The 15,063-nt window shown below is 41.2% G+C and overlaps 1 protein-coding gene across 5 annotated transcripts in view; it reads right to left on the reverse strand.

Annotated features, from left to right (window-relative positions):
* Positions 1-250: 250 nt before the first annotated feature.
* Positions 251-15,063, reverse strand: part of PAX7 (paired box 7) — a 110,479-nt gene continuing 95,666 nt past the window's right edge. For 4 of the 5 annotated variants that reach the window (XM_077260339.1, XM_077260343.1, XM_077260341.1 and 1 more), the window contains exons 8-9: positions 11,295-11,541; positions 251-2,301 (exon numbers count right to left, since the gene is read on the reverse strand). In XM_077260339.1, coding sequence (XP_077116454.1) covers positions 2,186-2,301; positions 11,295-11,541 — 363 coding nt within the window. In that variant the 3' untranslated portion in view covers positions 251-2,185. Of the gene's footprint in view, positions 2,315-11,294; positions 11,542-15,063 lie in introns of all 5 variants that reach the window. The other variant, XM_077260344.1, reaches the window with a different exon arrangement.

Genomic DNA, 15,063 nt, shown 5'->3' on the forward strand with positions numbered 1-15,063 from the left:
TGCGTTTTTCCTGCCAAGAGATACAGAAATTTCTGCATCCATTTACTCAACGTGTGCACGTAGCCTAAGTTTTCATCCATTGGGCTTTCACAACATGTCGAAGAGAATGGGATTCTCAATTTGGTAACTTCACGAACTTTTACCAGGACATAGTGTAATTAGTGTAATTAGTGTAATTAGTGTAGTGGGGATAAGTGTCCAGTAGGCTAAACATTAACTACATCTCAATGAATAGATGCCACACAAAAGAGAGTAGGCTTCATCTTTTTTAATGCATAACAGCAATGCCTGAGGTACACAAAAAAACACACACAGGCACAGGTAGTTAACCCTGTCACTGCTGGAGAGGTTATCTGGAGTTTGCAGACCTCTACGGGCAGTAGCGAGGGTAAAACAAGTACAAGTTTATCTTTCTAGTCTACGACTTAATATAGCTGAATAAATTATAGTGGGATTATATATATATATGTATGCACATATATATACACATATATATGTACACGCTTGGAGTGACATGAAATAAGACACAGACGTGACAGTCAGTTTGTGTGGAATGCCTACCAGTGCTATCGAAGAGGATCCTGTGGTGGTGGAATTAGACTAAAGGCTTAGAAGCAATTAATGTACAGTTTTCGGTGGGATACTGCAGCCACGGCATAGTCCATGTGGTTCCAAGCAGCATCCCTCTAAATGTCCATTTTATAGAAATATATATCAAAAAGAATGTCAAGTGTTCATATGTGCAAGCAACAACAGCTCCATTTTTTCATTTTTAACTCCACTTGAAATGTCTTCTTACTTTGTTTTCTTGTTGCCCCTTCCAGGGACGTCAGTAAGAGCATGTTGTCTTCTAGTACGGGAAAAGAGTCTTTTGTAGAGGAAACATTATTATGCTGAATGCTTGATAGGAAAAAAACATGCCCTTTGCTCCCCTTTAATAACCACCAATCCCCATATCGATATTTTTCTCTGGAAACATAATATATCAATGTTTTTGAAGACAGCACATATTTCATATACATCCACTTTACTAGACATCTCTTGTGAGGATATTCAGCGGAATGACCTTCAGCACTGGTTCTCATCTGGATCGGGTTAACTACCGTATGTACATATCATTAACCAATAGCTAAAACATGACTACAAAGCCGATTGTGGTCTCCTTAACAATTATTTCAATGGAATAGCAATATATTCCGAAAATATCATTGGTCCACAGTACTTCTGTAATGGTGACTGTATGGAAACTGTTCATTAGTAGATTTGCATCATTGTACGTTTTCTATCATCTTGGAATGTGATGAAATGAAATATTACTACATAGATGAATGTGATACCTTTATGTTATTGTCGAAAGGAAAATAAACATTTTAATCATTTGGTTATTACATTTCCAGATAATTTAGCAGATTAATTCCCTAGATTATTTTCAGACCTCCGTCCATGCATTATTCCACATAGTTCATATGTCATTGACCAATTCATTATGTAAGGGACATACCGTATACACAGTTTCTGTGTGACTAGATGAACTTGGTCCATGTTAATAGCAACTTTTTTTTATCTGCTCTTGTTTCAATGTTTATAGCATTGACCTAATTACAGTAATTGAAACAGTAGTCATTGAAAAGATCATTAATTTCCTTACATTTTCAATTAAGTAAGCATTTCTCCGTAGTAGTTATTGTATAGTTGTATGGAGACTCCTTTGAGTGAATATTATTTAGTGTTTGCGCCACATCTCCTGTACTTTATGGAATGATTGTGGGAATATTTAAGTGCAGTTTAATACATGGAATGAAATGATGATAAAAAGCTTGCACTCTAATCGTGAATTGTTCCACATCTGGTTGCAGTGTAATGGCCGATTTTTCCTTATTTGAGGCTTCTCAAGTAATTCACAGCTGAATATTGTCCCAATTCAAAACCAGTTGGTTCTTGCATCATGAACCTCAACAGTGATTGGCTGAGAAGGCGGGACAGTGTTTGAGCCTTTTCAATAATGATTCAGAAGTATTGTGAAGCATTGGACAACTGCTGGCATTGCGGCAATACTTTATGGTTGCAGAGAATCGGCTCTGTTTTATTGTTTCAGCAGATGAGAGAGGATGGGCACAAATGTTTACTGAAAGATGTAGAGCCCTCTGGCACCGGTGCTTGTAGCATCTACTCAGGTGTGAACTCTTCAGTAGGCTTGTCCCGTTTCTACAGGTAAAAGGCCCAAGACAGCAGAGTGTTCGCCAAGCTTCATCCGGCGCTGTGTGGACAGGCTAACGTTTTTAGCCAAGTAATCAACAGCAGCTGGAAAATAGATCTGAAACAGTTAGTGGAGGGTTAAGTTGACGTTATGTACACAACTAATTTTTCACATTCATTTTGGCCCTATGCATTTTCTTGTGAACACAGAATGGGCAAAAATATTCCAACTAAATTAATACATTTAAAAAATAGTTGTTGAATATAATTTTTTATCTGTTCAACATGGAGCCTAACCGAAAAGCAGGGGAAAAACACCGAATACACAAGTCCAAAAGATAATGTTGAAAAAATTAGTTTTATTATGTTAGTTACAAAAACAAATGAGGTAAGGGTGGGGTGTTTTTCCTCTGTTTTTCTGTTTATTTTTACCGATATGTCCGATATTTCTGTCCATCAGTAACACATATGGCATTGATATAATACTTCTATTTACAATATTTATAGCCATTTATTTCATGTGTACTTTACCTTTTGAGGTTTTCTTTTAATCAACATGGAGGCTGTTGGACAATACAGAATTACGCTAGGAATTTACCTTCCACTGCCTTTACGTCGGTAGGACTAATTGAATTTCAGATACATAATGTTTTTTATTTACTCCCTAGGTTTTCAAGCTACCTTTTACTATTTCCATTGCACTGGTAGTTTACATAAATAACTCAGATTCCATACAATGCAAAGGCTCTCCATTCCTGTTAATGTTCCAAATTCAATTAATAGTGATTTAGAAGTTACTGCCAATAAGTAAAGAAATAGGAGTCGTCAGTGGTGTGTCAGCTGTATCCTTAGGGGAGAACTCGTCCAGACAGGACGCTTATTAGAGTTGTCATATCCATTAGGTTTCCTTTCACGCTTCTGTGTCCTATCAGTATGGGCATCAGAGACAGACCTGTGTGTGCCAAGCGCCCCAAAAAAGTCAATGGATTTGATTAAGCAAAAGAATATTGTTGGATATATGTGTCATAATATTATACAGGGACACATTTCCAGTGTTCAAATTGGAAATTACATACCCATAATTATTTATTTATTTTTATTTTACAACTGGCTTGGATCCATTAATGCTTGTTTGTCCTTTATGCATTTGAGGTATAAGAAGTGTTTTGTCTAAATAATACATGATGCCATGACACCGCCATGCTGCAGTTTATTCTGAGCAGTACTGATCATTATGCCTCTTTAAATCTGCACTTGTCTATACTCTCCCAAATGAAAGCATAGCAGTGCCGGTATGCCTGAGGCTGGGGTTGGAATAGATTCTCACTATTAATTGCAGGTGTGCCCCTAACATGCACGAGGTGGGAGAAAGGTCAGGGTCAGCGCAGGAGCAGAGGCGGCTGAAACACATGGTGTTCATTTAGGCATGAAAAGTAATAGGCGCTATTATTGTTGAAACCATCTGTACTATTTGATACGGGCTATGGCATCCATAAGAAGCAAAGTATACTCATATCGCAAAGTACAGGATAGGCCCCCGAATAAACGCTGCTTATTATCTATATGTGGTTCAATTGATTTATAAGGTGCTAAGTAGAAGTTGCCATTGCTAGAAGTTGTATAGTACATTACAGATTTATTAGTGACATTCCAAATTTATTTGGCATTTTATTGTTGCACATTTCAGCCATGAGGCGGTGTAGGGAAAATAAATGTGTCTACAATGGCTAGTGAGATACGTCAAATTTGTTATTTCTTCCCTTATTCCTAAGTTCATGGATCTTTGACGTTTTTTACAATTATTCCTTAGGTCTCATTCAGATGTTTGTGATTTTTCTTATCTGCTCTTCAGTGTTATCGATTTGTGTTTCATCAGTGTTTAGTGAGTGTTTCAGTTTTTGCTGCATTACATCAAGTGAAATGAACCTTTATTAATCCATGCGACGTTTCATCTTCACTGAGCTTTTCTCAAGAACTGGAGCTGAAGCGTTGCATGGGTTAATGAAAGGTTAATTTCACTGAATGTGCTGCCTCACTTTCCAATTTTGTTGCTTGTCGGACACTGATTGAAGAGGTTGTCCACTACTTTATCATTGATGACTTATCTTTAGGATAGGTCATCAATGTCTGATCGGTCGAGATCCGACGCCCAGGGCACACCTGTCGATCAGCTGTTCTTGGCGTCGTCTGTGGTGGCCGCTGGCCGTAACTGCTCAATTTCGGAGCTGCTCCATCTTCTGATAGTGGTCGTGGCAGGGTATTGCACATCCACCTACTATTCAAATCAATAGGAGACGGATGTGCAGTACTCTGCAGCAGCCACTATCAGAAGATGGAGCGGCTCCGCAATTGAGCTGGCCGCCGCCGCCAAGAACAGCTGATCGGGGTGGATGCTGGGTGTCCGACCCCAAACGATCAGACATTCATGATCTTTCTTTCAGTGTACAGCTATATATTCCATTATAATTATTTCCTTATCTGGAACCTTTACACACTAGTTTGGATGTGCTGGTCAGTTTTTCTGTTTGAAGCAAACTCCTATGACGTGCACTCCTAGTCCCATTAGCCTAAGGCTGTTTTAATTAGCTGGTTCCCTCCTGCCCTATAAATTGTAGGCTTTTTACCTCAGGAAAGGTGTCTTATCAGGTACAGGGACCCAACATTAAGGGTATGTGCACACGTCCAGATTTCTTGCAGAAATTTCCTGAAGAAAACCGGAAATTTTCTGCAAGAAATCCGCATTTTTTTTTTGCATTTTTTTTCCGGTTTTTTCGCGTTTTTTTTTAGCATTCTGCAAGCGTAATTAGCTTGCAGAATGCTAAAGTTTTCCAAGAGATCTGTAGCATCGCTTGGAAAACTGACTGACAAGTTGGTCACACTTATCAAACATACTGTTTGACAAGTGTGACCAACTTTTTACTATAGATGCTGCCTATACAGCATCTATAGTAAAAGATAGAATGTTTAAAAATAATAAAAAAAATTAAAAAATGGTTATACTCACCCTCTGCAGACAGCCAATCTCCTCAGCGGCGTCCGTTCCTATAGATGCCGGTGTGGTTCAGGACCTTCGATGACGTCGCGGCTTGTGATTGGTCGCGTGAGTCACATGAGCGGTCACGCGACCAATCACAAGACAGCGACGTCATCACAGGTCCTGAACCACACCATCTATAGGAACGGAAGAGAGAGCATGCACCGGAGAGGCGGGAACACTTCGGGGGCCATCAGACGGTGAGTATATCACTATTTTTTATTTTAATTCTTTTTTTTTACCAATTATATGGTGCCCAGTGCGTGGAGGAGAGTCTCCTCTCCTCCACCCTGGGTACCAACCGCACATAATCTGCTTACTTCCCGCATGGTGGGCACAGCCCCGTGCGGGAAGTAAGCAGATCAATGCACTCCTCGGTGTGCGGAATCCCCGCAATTCCGCATTTTTAATGAACATGTTGCTTTTTTTTCCGCAATGCGATTTTTTCGCGGAAAAAAATGCAACATTTGCACAAAAAATGCGGAATACCCTGTAAATAATAGGAGGCATATGTAAGCATTTTTTTCACGTTTTTATCACGTTTTTATAGCGAAAAAACGCAAAAAAAACGCGAAAAATCCTGAACGTGTGCACATGGCCTAAGGGTATGTGCACACGTCAGGATTTCTTGCAGAAATTTCCTGAAGAAAACCGGAAATTTTCTGCAAGAAATCCGCATTTTTTTTTGCGTTTTTTTTCCCGTTTTTTTCGCGTTTTTTTAGCATTTTGCAAGCGAAATATACTGAACGTGTGCACATGGCCTGTCTTGACGATGGCTGTTGGGCTCACATATCTTGGCCAATCTATGTTCTAGGCACCGTATATACTCGAGTATAAGTCGACCCAAATATAAGCCGAGGCACCTAATTTTACCATAAAAAACTGGGAAAACATATTGACTAGTGATGAGCGAGTGTACTCGTTGCTCAGGTTTTCCCGAGCACGCTCGGGTGACCTCCGAGTATTTTTTAGTGCTCGGAAATTTAGTTTTCATCGCTGCAGCTGAATGATTTACAGCTACTAGCCAGGGTGAGTACATGTGGGGGTTGCCTGGTTGCTAGGAAATCCCCACATGTACTCAAGCAGACTAGTAGCTGTAAATCATTCAGCTACCGCGATGAAAACGAAATCTCCGAGCAGTCATAAATACTCGGAAGTCACGCGAGCGTGCTCTGGGAAAACCCGAGCAACGAGTTCATTTGCTCATCACTAGTATTGACTTGAGTATAAGCCGGGTATGCATTGTCCCTTGATCCCTGTCCTGGTATGCATGGCTCCTCATTCCCATCCTTGTATGCATGGCTCCTCATCCCTATGCTGGTATGCATGGCTTCTCATGCCTATACTGGTATGCATGTCTCCTTATCCCTATGCTGGTATGCATGGCTCCTCATCCTTATTCTGGTGTACATGGCTCCTCACCCCTTTCCTGGTCTGCATGTCTCTTCATTACTATCCTTGTATACATGGCTCCTCATTCCCATCCTTGTATGCATAGCTCTTCATCCCTATCCTGGTATGCATGGCTCCTCATCCCTATCCTTGTATTCATGGCCCCCATCAGAAAAACATTTAATATAAAACATCCTACTTACCGTCCCTGCGCTCCCTTGCAGCGTCTTGTTCCATTGTCAGCAGCTGATTTATGCTTGTAAGCAGCGCTTGGCAATGACATCATGCGCTGCTTATAAGCAGAGGACAAATGCTTATAAGCAGAGGACAAATGCCGGAATACTCACTGCCCGCCACGCCGGGACTATGTGCATGGAGAGCAGTGAGTATTCATTGCTATTTAGTAGCACCCACAGTGGCAGCCGCCGGCTTCCTGCAGCGGCCGAGCGACCACATGTGCCTGCTACTTAATGGAATGAATATTCACTGCCCTCCACACCCAGGGGATTGGTGAGAAGTGAATATTCATTTCTCTTAAGTAGCGGGCACACGTTATCGCCTGGCCGCTGCAGGAAGCCGGCGGCTGTGACTACTGTGCCCGCTATTACAGAGAAATGAATATTCACTGCAAGTGCAGTGAATATTCATTTCTCTTTAGCAGTGGGCACATGCTTTAGCTGCAGCAGCCAACTCCTCCCTCCTGTGACCCGCTGCTCTGCCGCTGCCGCTCCATCTTCTAAACCCTCAATCTAGTATAAGCCGAGGGGGTCTTTTTCAGCACAAAAAAACTTGGCTTATACTAGAGTATATACAGTACCTACTTTTTACTGTGCTTTTGTAGCTCTATTTCACAGTTCTGTTTTACTTCAGTTACTGTTGAGTTTTTCTTCAGTGATTTTAACTGATGAAAATAAAAAATATTAAACTGCAAAGCTTCTCCCATCTACTACAATTTTTATCAGACAGCACACAAATGGAACATGCTTGCTATCCTTGTGCTGTCCATGATTTTCATGGACCTATACTCTCCTATGGGCAATTTTAATCTGTGGATGAAAAACTGACATGTATTCATGATTTTTGTGGACACAGAATCCGCAGAGAAACGGACATGTTAATGGAACCATAGACTTTAATGGGTACGTTCTATCTTTGAAAAGCACTGCTGGAAACGTATACATGATTCATTGACGTTTGAATGAGGCCTTTGTGTGGTTGTCTTTTAGTTAGGCTATGTGCGCATGTTGCGTATTTGCTTGCAGAAATTTCTGCAAGGCTTCTTCATCTCTTGGCAGAGAAACGCAGCTGAAAATACTCGTGTTTTTCATGCATCTTTTCATGCGTTTTTGTAAATCCATAGAATTAAATAAAGATATATTATAAAAAAAAAAATTGTGATGTCATTTCCTTGTTCAACCTCTTAAGCCAGATACCCTCATTAATATTAAATAAAGACATGCACACACACACACAGTCACCAGCGTATGTAGGAGCATTAACATAATTAACCTATATATGCTGTAACAAAACAACAACTGTCAGAAATCTGCGTGAAATGCAATATCTGTTTGTTTTTTAAAAAAAAATAAAAAAAATTTGTGTGGGCACCGGCATAATTTTCATAACCAGCAGAGGGAAAGCCGATGGCTGAGGGCTGTTGTTGATATTCTGGGAAGGAGCCAATAGCCAAAGGTTCCCAGGCTATTAATATCAACTCACAGCTGTTTGGTTAGCATTTACTGACTAGTTTACAGAGGAACCCCTGAAAAAAATTGACATGGGTTCCCCTATATAATCGAACCAGCAAAGGCTAGGGAGACATCTGCAGGCTGATATTAATAGCCTGGGAAGAGGCCATGGATATTGCCACCAGGCTAAAAACATCAGCTCTCAGCCACTCTAGAAATGGCGTATCTTACAGATGCTCCAATTCCGGCACTTAACCTGCCTCTTGCTACTTGCCCTGTTGGTAGCAGGTAGGGTTCGTATTTGTGGTGTTGATGTCACCTTTGTATTGTCAGGTGGCATCAAGTTAGTAATGGAGAGGCGTCTATAAGACACCTATTTATTACTCACCCCATAGTGATATTGTATAAAAACACAGACCCCCAGAAAAAAAAGTCCTTTATTTGAAATAATCACACAGACTCCTTTAACCCCTTCATGACCTTGGGATTTTCCGTTTTCCCGTGTTCGTTTTTCACTCCCCTTCTTCCCAGAGCCATAACTTTTTTATTTTTCCGTCAATTTGGCCATGTGAGGGCTTATTTTTTGCGGGACGAGTTGTACTTTTGAACGACATCATTGGTTTTACCATGTTGTGTACTAGAAAACGGGAAAAAAATTCCAAGTGCGGTGAAATTGCAAAAAAAGTGCAGTCCCACACTTGTTTTTTGTTTGGCTTTTTTGCTAGGTTCACTAAATGCTAAAACTGACCTGCCATTATGATTCTCCAGGTTATTACGAGTTCATAGACACCTAACATGACAAGGTTATTTTTCACCTAAGTGGTGAAAAAAAATTCCAAACTTTGCAAAAAAAAAAAAAAGCGCCATTTTCCGATACTCGTAGCGTCTCAATTTTTCGTGATCTGGGGTCAGGTGAGGGCTTATTTTTTGCGTGCCGAGCTGGCATTTTTGATGATACCATTTTGGTGCAGATACGTTCTTTTGATCGCCCGTTATTGCATTTTAATGCAATGTCGCGGCGACCAAAAAAACGTAATTCTGGCATTTCGAATTTTTTTTTCGTTACGCCATTTAGCGATCAGGTTAATACTTTTTTTTATTGATAGATCGGGCGATTCTGAACGCGGCGATACCAAACATGTGTAGGTTTGATTTTTTTTTTATTGATTGATTTTGAATGGGGCGAAAGGGGGGTGATTTAAACTTTTATATTTTTTTTTATTTTTTCACATTTTTTTAAACTTTTTTTTTTTACTTTTGCCATGCTTCAATAGCCTCCATGGGAGGCTAGAAGCAGGCACAGCACGATCGGCTCTGCTACATAACAGCGATCATCAGCCGGAGATCAGTAACCATAGAGGTCTCAAGGACCTCTATGGTTACCATTCTAAAGCATCGCCGACCTCCGATCATGTGATGGGGTCGGCGATGATGTCATTTCCGGCCGCCTGGCCGGATGCGGTAGTTAAATGCCGCTGTCTGCGTTTGACAGCGGCATTTAACTAGTTAATAGCGGCGGGTGAATCGCAAATTCACCCGCCGCTATTGCGGGCACATGTCAGCTGTTCAAAACAGCTGACATGTCCCGGCTTTGATGCGGGCTCACCGCGGAGCCCTGCATCAAAGCAGGGGAGCTGACCTCGGACGTACTATCCCGTCCGAGGTCAGTAAGGGGTTAATCTAAATTTATCATACTTAGGCCTCTTTCACACTTGCGTCATGTTAGATCCGTCGCAATGCATCGTTTTGGGGAAAAAAACGCATCCTGCAAATGTGCTCACAGGATGCTGTTTTTTTCCCATAGACTTGTATTGCCGACGGATCGCGATGTATGGCCATACGTCGCGTCCGTCGTGCACTGGATGCGTCGTGTTTTGGTGGACCGTCGTCACGAAAAAACATTCAATGTAACGTTTTTTCGTACGTCGTGTCCGCCATTTCCTACCACGGGAACTCCGCCCCCTCCTCCCCGAAACTTAGAATGGGCAGGGGATGCGTTGAAAAACTGCATCCACTGCCGACTTTGTGCCGAATTTGCACAACGTACGTCGGGCCGACGCTTTGCGACAGCCCGGTACCAACGCAAGTGTGAAAGAAGCCTTACTGAACGCCTAATCCCCGACGCACTCATCTCCTACAAACAATCAAAAAATAATAAACCAACATATAATACTATCCTGTCCGACATAGTCTACTTAATACAGAGTGTCCCATGGCGATCTCACATGTAGAAAAGTCACATCGGGAGATGTGACCGCTCTACCCGGCCTCTGGCGATACACTGCGGGAGCGATTACCTCTTGTCATTGTATCACTGAGCCACCGTGAGAGTTCACTGGAGTTCATCATCTCCGGTGCTCTCACTTACGGCACTACCACTGTGTGAGAACTTTCTCACGCAGAAGTGCCGTAAGTGAGAGGACCGCAACTGATGAACTCCGGTGAACTCTCACGGTGGCTCAGTGATACACTGCAGGAGTGATTACCTCCTGTCAGTGTATCGCCGGTGGCCAGGTGACATCGACATATGTTGGTGTATTATTTTTGATTGTTTGCAGGAAACATGGGCATTGGGGATGAGGCGTTCGATGAGTATGTATTTTTTATCTGAATACGTTTGCAATTATATAGATGTTTTGATTTTTTTTTCCTCTTCTTTCTGATTGTTATTATGCATTAGGTTGTTCTTCTGCCGGTTATTGCAGGGTGGACGTACAATTGTTTGCACTATTGACAAGGCTTGTAATGGAATATTCAGTGCTGTTTCATACCTACAAATCCGTTACATTCCAATAACCATTCTCTGAATTACAAACCTCTGCATAAAAAAATTATATTGATTTTGTAAGTCAGCCATGAGTAATAAGGTATTTTTAAAAATGTGCTAACTGTAATGCAAATGGCAACGTATGACTGTATACATTTTACAATTACTTCCGTAACAAGTGAGACTTGTTGACCTTCAAAGATTTCTTGACACTTACTTTGTCCATATTGTCCATACTGGTAACTAGCTACAGGATCCATGCTGTAACCTGTTGTACTGTACGTTGGTGCACAGTAGGACTGGGATGTTGAGAGGCTGTCCACAGATTTGATGGAGTCACTGCGCTGGCTGCAGCTAGCTGAGAGAGAGTTACTTGTTTCCAACCCACTGTGCAAAGGAGAAATTGAAAATTCCGACTGGGACTGGGGGGGCACTCCGCCGGGACTGCTGAGGATGCTCATTACCTGTAATAAATACAAGAGCATTTAGTCAGGAACATGCTCTAAACAGCAGCATCTCAAGGGCTTATTCACATGTAGCATATTTTATCAAAATGATAATTTGTAAACTAAAACACAAGGGGGGGGGGGGGTGGTTAGCATCCAAAACAAGCAAATTTATGCTGGTTTTTTTTCCATCCATGGCTTGTTTTCTGGGAGAAAAAAATACCGACAAAATGCTTTTTGTAAACGTACCCTAATACAAGAATAGTGACATCATTATGTAGTTCAATATTTACCACATCTTTTGCCGTTGCATTAACATTCAGGTCTATAAAAATATCAAGTGTAAAGAAAAATAAACCTATTAAGATGTGAGAGATTTTAGAAGAAGAGAATAAAGCAGATATCTTTATCCTGAGGCTAAGAAGGTTAATATCCTTATAAAAGTAGATTGGTACAATGCTTATAAAATTTAGTTTTAAAATTACAATTACAGATTTCTCTAGTTCATATTGTCTCATAAATATTGGAAGGACTACTTAACTTTATTTATCAAGATTGTAGAAATGAAGAATCTATTATAATGCGTTGTGATTTTTTTTCTTTTTGATTTAAAGGGACTTTGCCAATTGTCAATCCATTATCATTTTGTGTATACAAAGCCTATGAAGAGTTGTGCGTCTCCATGGTAACAGACTGCAAACTGTGATGTCAAATTCTACATTAATGCTCCCTTCCTTCTATCCCCTTCTTACTAACCTAATATTCAATTGATATGTGTGCAAAAACTGTGGGATAGATGGATAGTAAAGTGAAAGTAGAATGAGACTACACAGTTTGTTTACAATGTGTTAACATGGAAATATACAGAGCTGCGAAGAATCTGCAGGCACATGATTATTGGCAAAATTGCTTCCTTTTATTTTCATTTTTGAAGCATCTAAAAAACAACAAAAACTCCCAACATGGACCTTCCTTATGGACTATCCATATAGATCTTCCCTATGCACTGTCCCTATAGACCTTCCCTATGTTCTGTCCCTACAGACCTTCCCTATGGGCTGTCCCTACAGACCTTCCCTATGGTCTGTCCCTACAGACCTTCCCTATGGTCTGTCCCTACAGACCTTCCCTATGGTCTGTCCCTACAGACCTTCCCTATGGTCTGTCCCTACATACCTTCCCTATGGTCTGTCCCTACAGACCTTCCCTATGGTCTGTCCCTACATACCTTCCCTATGGTCTGTCCCTACAGACCTTCCCTATGGTCTGTCCCTACAGACCTTCCCTATGGTCTGTCCCTACAGACCTTCCCTATGGTCTGTCCCTACATATCTTCCCTATGGTCTGTCCCTACATACCTTCGCTATGGGCTGTCCCTTCAGACCTTCCCTATGGGCTGTCCCTTCAGACCTTACCTATGTGTGGTCCCTACAAACCTTCCCTATAGACCTTCCCTATGGACTGTCCCTAGAGACTTTCCCTGTGGACCCTATAGAGCATCTTTAAGGACTGTACCTATAGACCTTCTCTTTGGACCTTCCCTATAGACCTTCCCTATGGATCATCCCTATAGAACTTCCCTAGGGACCGTCCCTAAAGACCTTCCCTATTTATTACTGAGTTGGCTCTGAATTCATCATGGCTCCCATGTAATAAATGTGTAAAATGCCTGTAAACAGAGAAGCACCATATTCTGCTTCTTTTTGTCTCATGGCGACAGTACTGATTGTGTAAGAACCATCTCAAGGCATTGGCATGGATTGGTACAATTAAGTAAACAAATCAATCCATTTATTAGGACTTCTATCAAAATTAGTAAAGTTTATCTGCCAGTAGCTAATCTGCCAGTAGCTAAGTACTAGGGTTAATATCTACTTCACAATTTGTCCTGTCCTTGGTAATGGCATGGTTTGTGCTTTATTGGAGACTTTGGCCCCAGTTCATGAAACTAGGCCAGTTTTGAGAAAATGTGCATAGGACTAAGTTGGGCCTATTAATGAAATTTGTGCATCCTTCTGCTGCATGTGTGTCACTGTAAGAAATCTATATCAGTCAAGGACCAGAGGACATTTCTTACATAATTTATGCCACTTTTATGGCATATGTTATTATGACCTTGTCAGCCGCACTCAACCGCACAACCTTTCAAAAAAGTTGTCAGAGTTTGCCAAGGCCGGCATACAAACGCCAAAAGTTGTAACTTTTTTGCACCGCTAAAAATTTCACAAAAATGTTGTAACCTTTAAAGTAGTTTTACATCAGAGTTTTGATCAAACGTATTTATTCGGCCACTTACTCTTCTAATACCCAATGTGGAGCATTGAAACGATCGACTGACGGTCGCGCTGCCAATCTTGTCAGTTTTTGGATCGCCAGGTTACTTTCTTTAGTTTTGTGACTTGTGATCATGGTAGTTGATAGTCCTAAACATAGACATATGCCTTGTCCTGCTCCTGACCCTGTAGTTGCTATCCTTCCTCATGACCCCTTTTTCCTACCCCCTGCACTTTGCCAAAAACTTGTTTAGCAGTTCCGCTACAGGGAGGAGAGAAGAGGAAGAGACGGAGATGGCTGTTCTTCTGAAAACAGGGTAATGTGATTTCTAGAAGTGTTTGAAGCTGAGGTCTTGAGGAAAGGGCCGTATAATCCCCTGCAGTACAGGGGGGTTCCACTCCCCCATCACCTCGCCTCAATAATGTATTACTTCTTAGTATATTACCATCACTAACCAAAAATCAATTGCAAGGCGACATCTGTAAGACTTTATCTGCAGGGATATCAGGAGCCTGTCAGTCTGTCTGATTGGCAGCTTTCTCTCCCTCCCCTACTTTTTCTGTCACCCCTTTCCTCTCTCTCTGGACTGCTGCCCCAAATCAGTCACACTCTATTTAGATTAACCTTTCGACTGCCTGACTACATGGAATGCTACTTATAACCTTAGGCATGGAAGGAGTTAACTATATTACACATATCTAAGGCTACTTTCACTCATCAGTTTTTTGCCATCAGTCACAATCCGTTGAATGTTGAAAAAAAACAGATCCGTCGTAGATTGTGAAAAACTGATGCGACGGATCTGTTTTTTTGCCGGATCCGACTAGTTGATCCAGCTAATTGGATCTTTAAAAAAAATAAGAGCATGCTCAGTTAAAAAAAACGGAATCCGTCACCAGGTTCCGTAATTTGACGGACCCGGCGCCATAAGCTTCCATTCTAGCAAACGACGGACGTCGACGGATCAAAAAACGTTACTATGTCCATTTCCTCCGGCCGCCAGATAAACATTTTTCAACGGATCCGGCGAACGACGGATGAAACGTGATGCCATCCGTCGGTAATACAAGTCTATGAGAAAAAACGGATCCGGCGGCAACATTCACCGGATCCGGTTTTTTTTTAGAAAGCAGCCTAAGATAAGAAATGTCCAATATTTTATGTTTATGGATTAGCGTTAATGATTTGTCAATGCAAACAATACAGTAAACCTATAGGTGTCCATGCCTTCATTTACCTGATGTTTAAAGCTCATAAAAAGATTTA

The sequence above is a fragment of the Ranitomeya variabilis genome, chromosome 4 (genome assembly GCF_051348905.1).
Source record: "Ranitomeya variabilis isolate aRanVar5 chromosome 4, aRanVar5.hap1, whole genome shotgun sequence".
In the NCBI taxonomy this organism is placed as follows: domain Eukaryota; kingdom Metazoa; phylum Chordata; class Amphibia; order Anura; family Dendrobatidae; genus Ranitomeya; species Ranitomeya variabilis.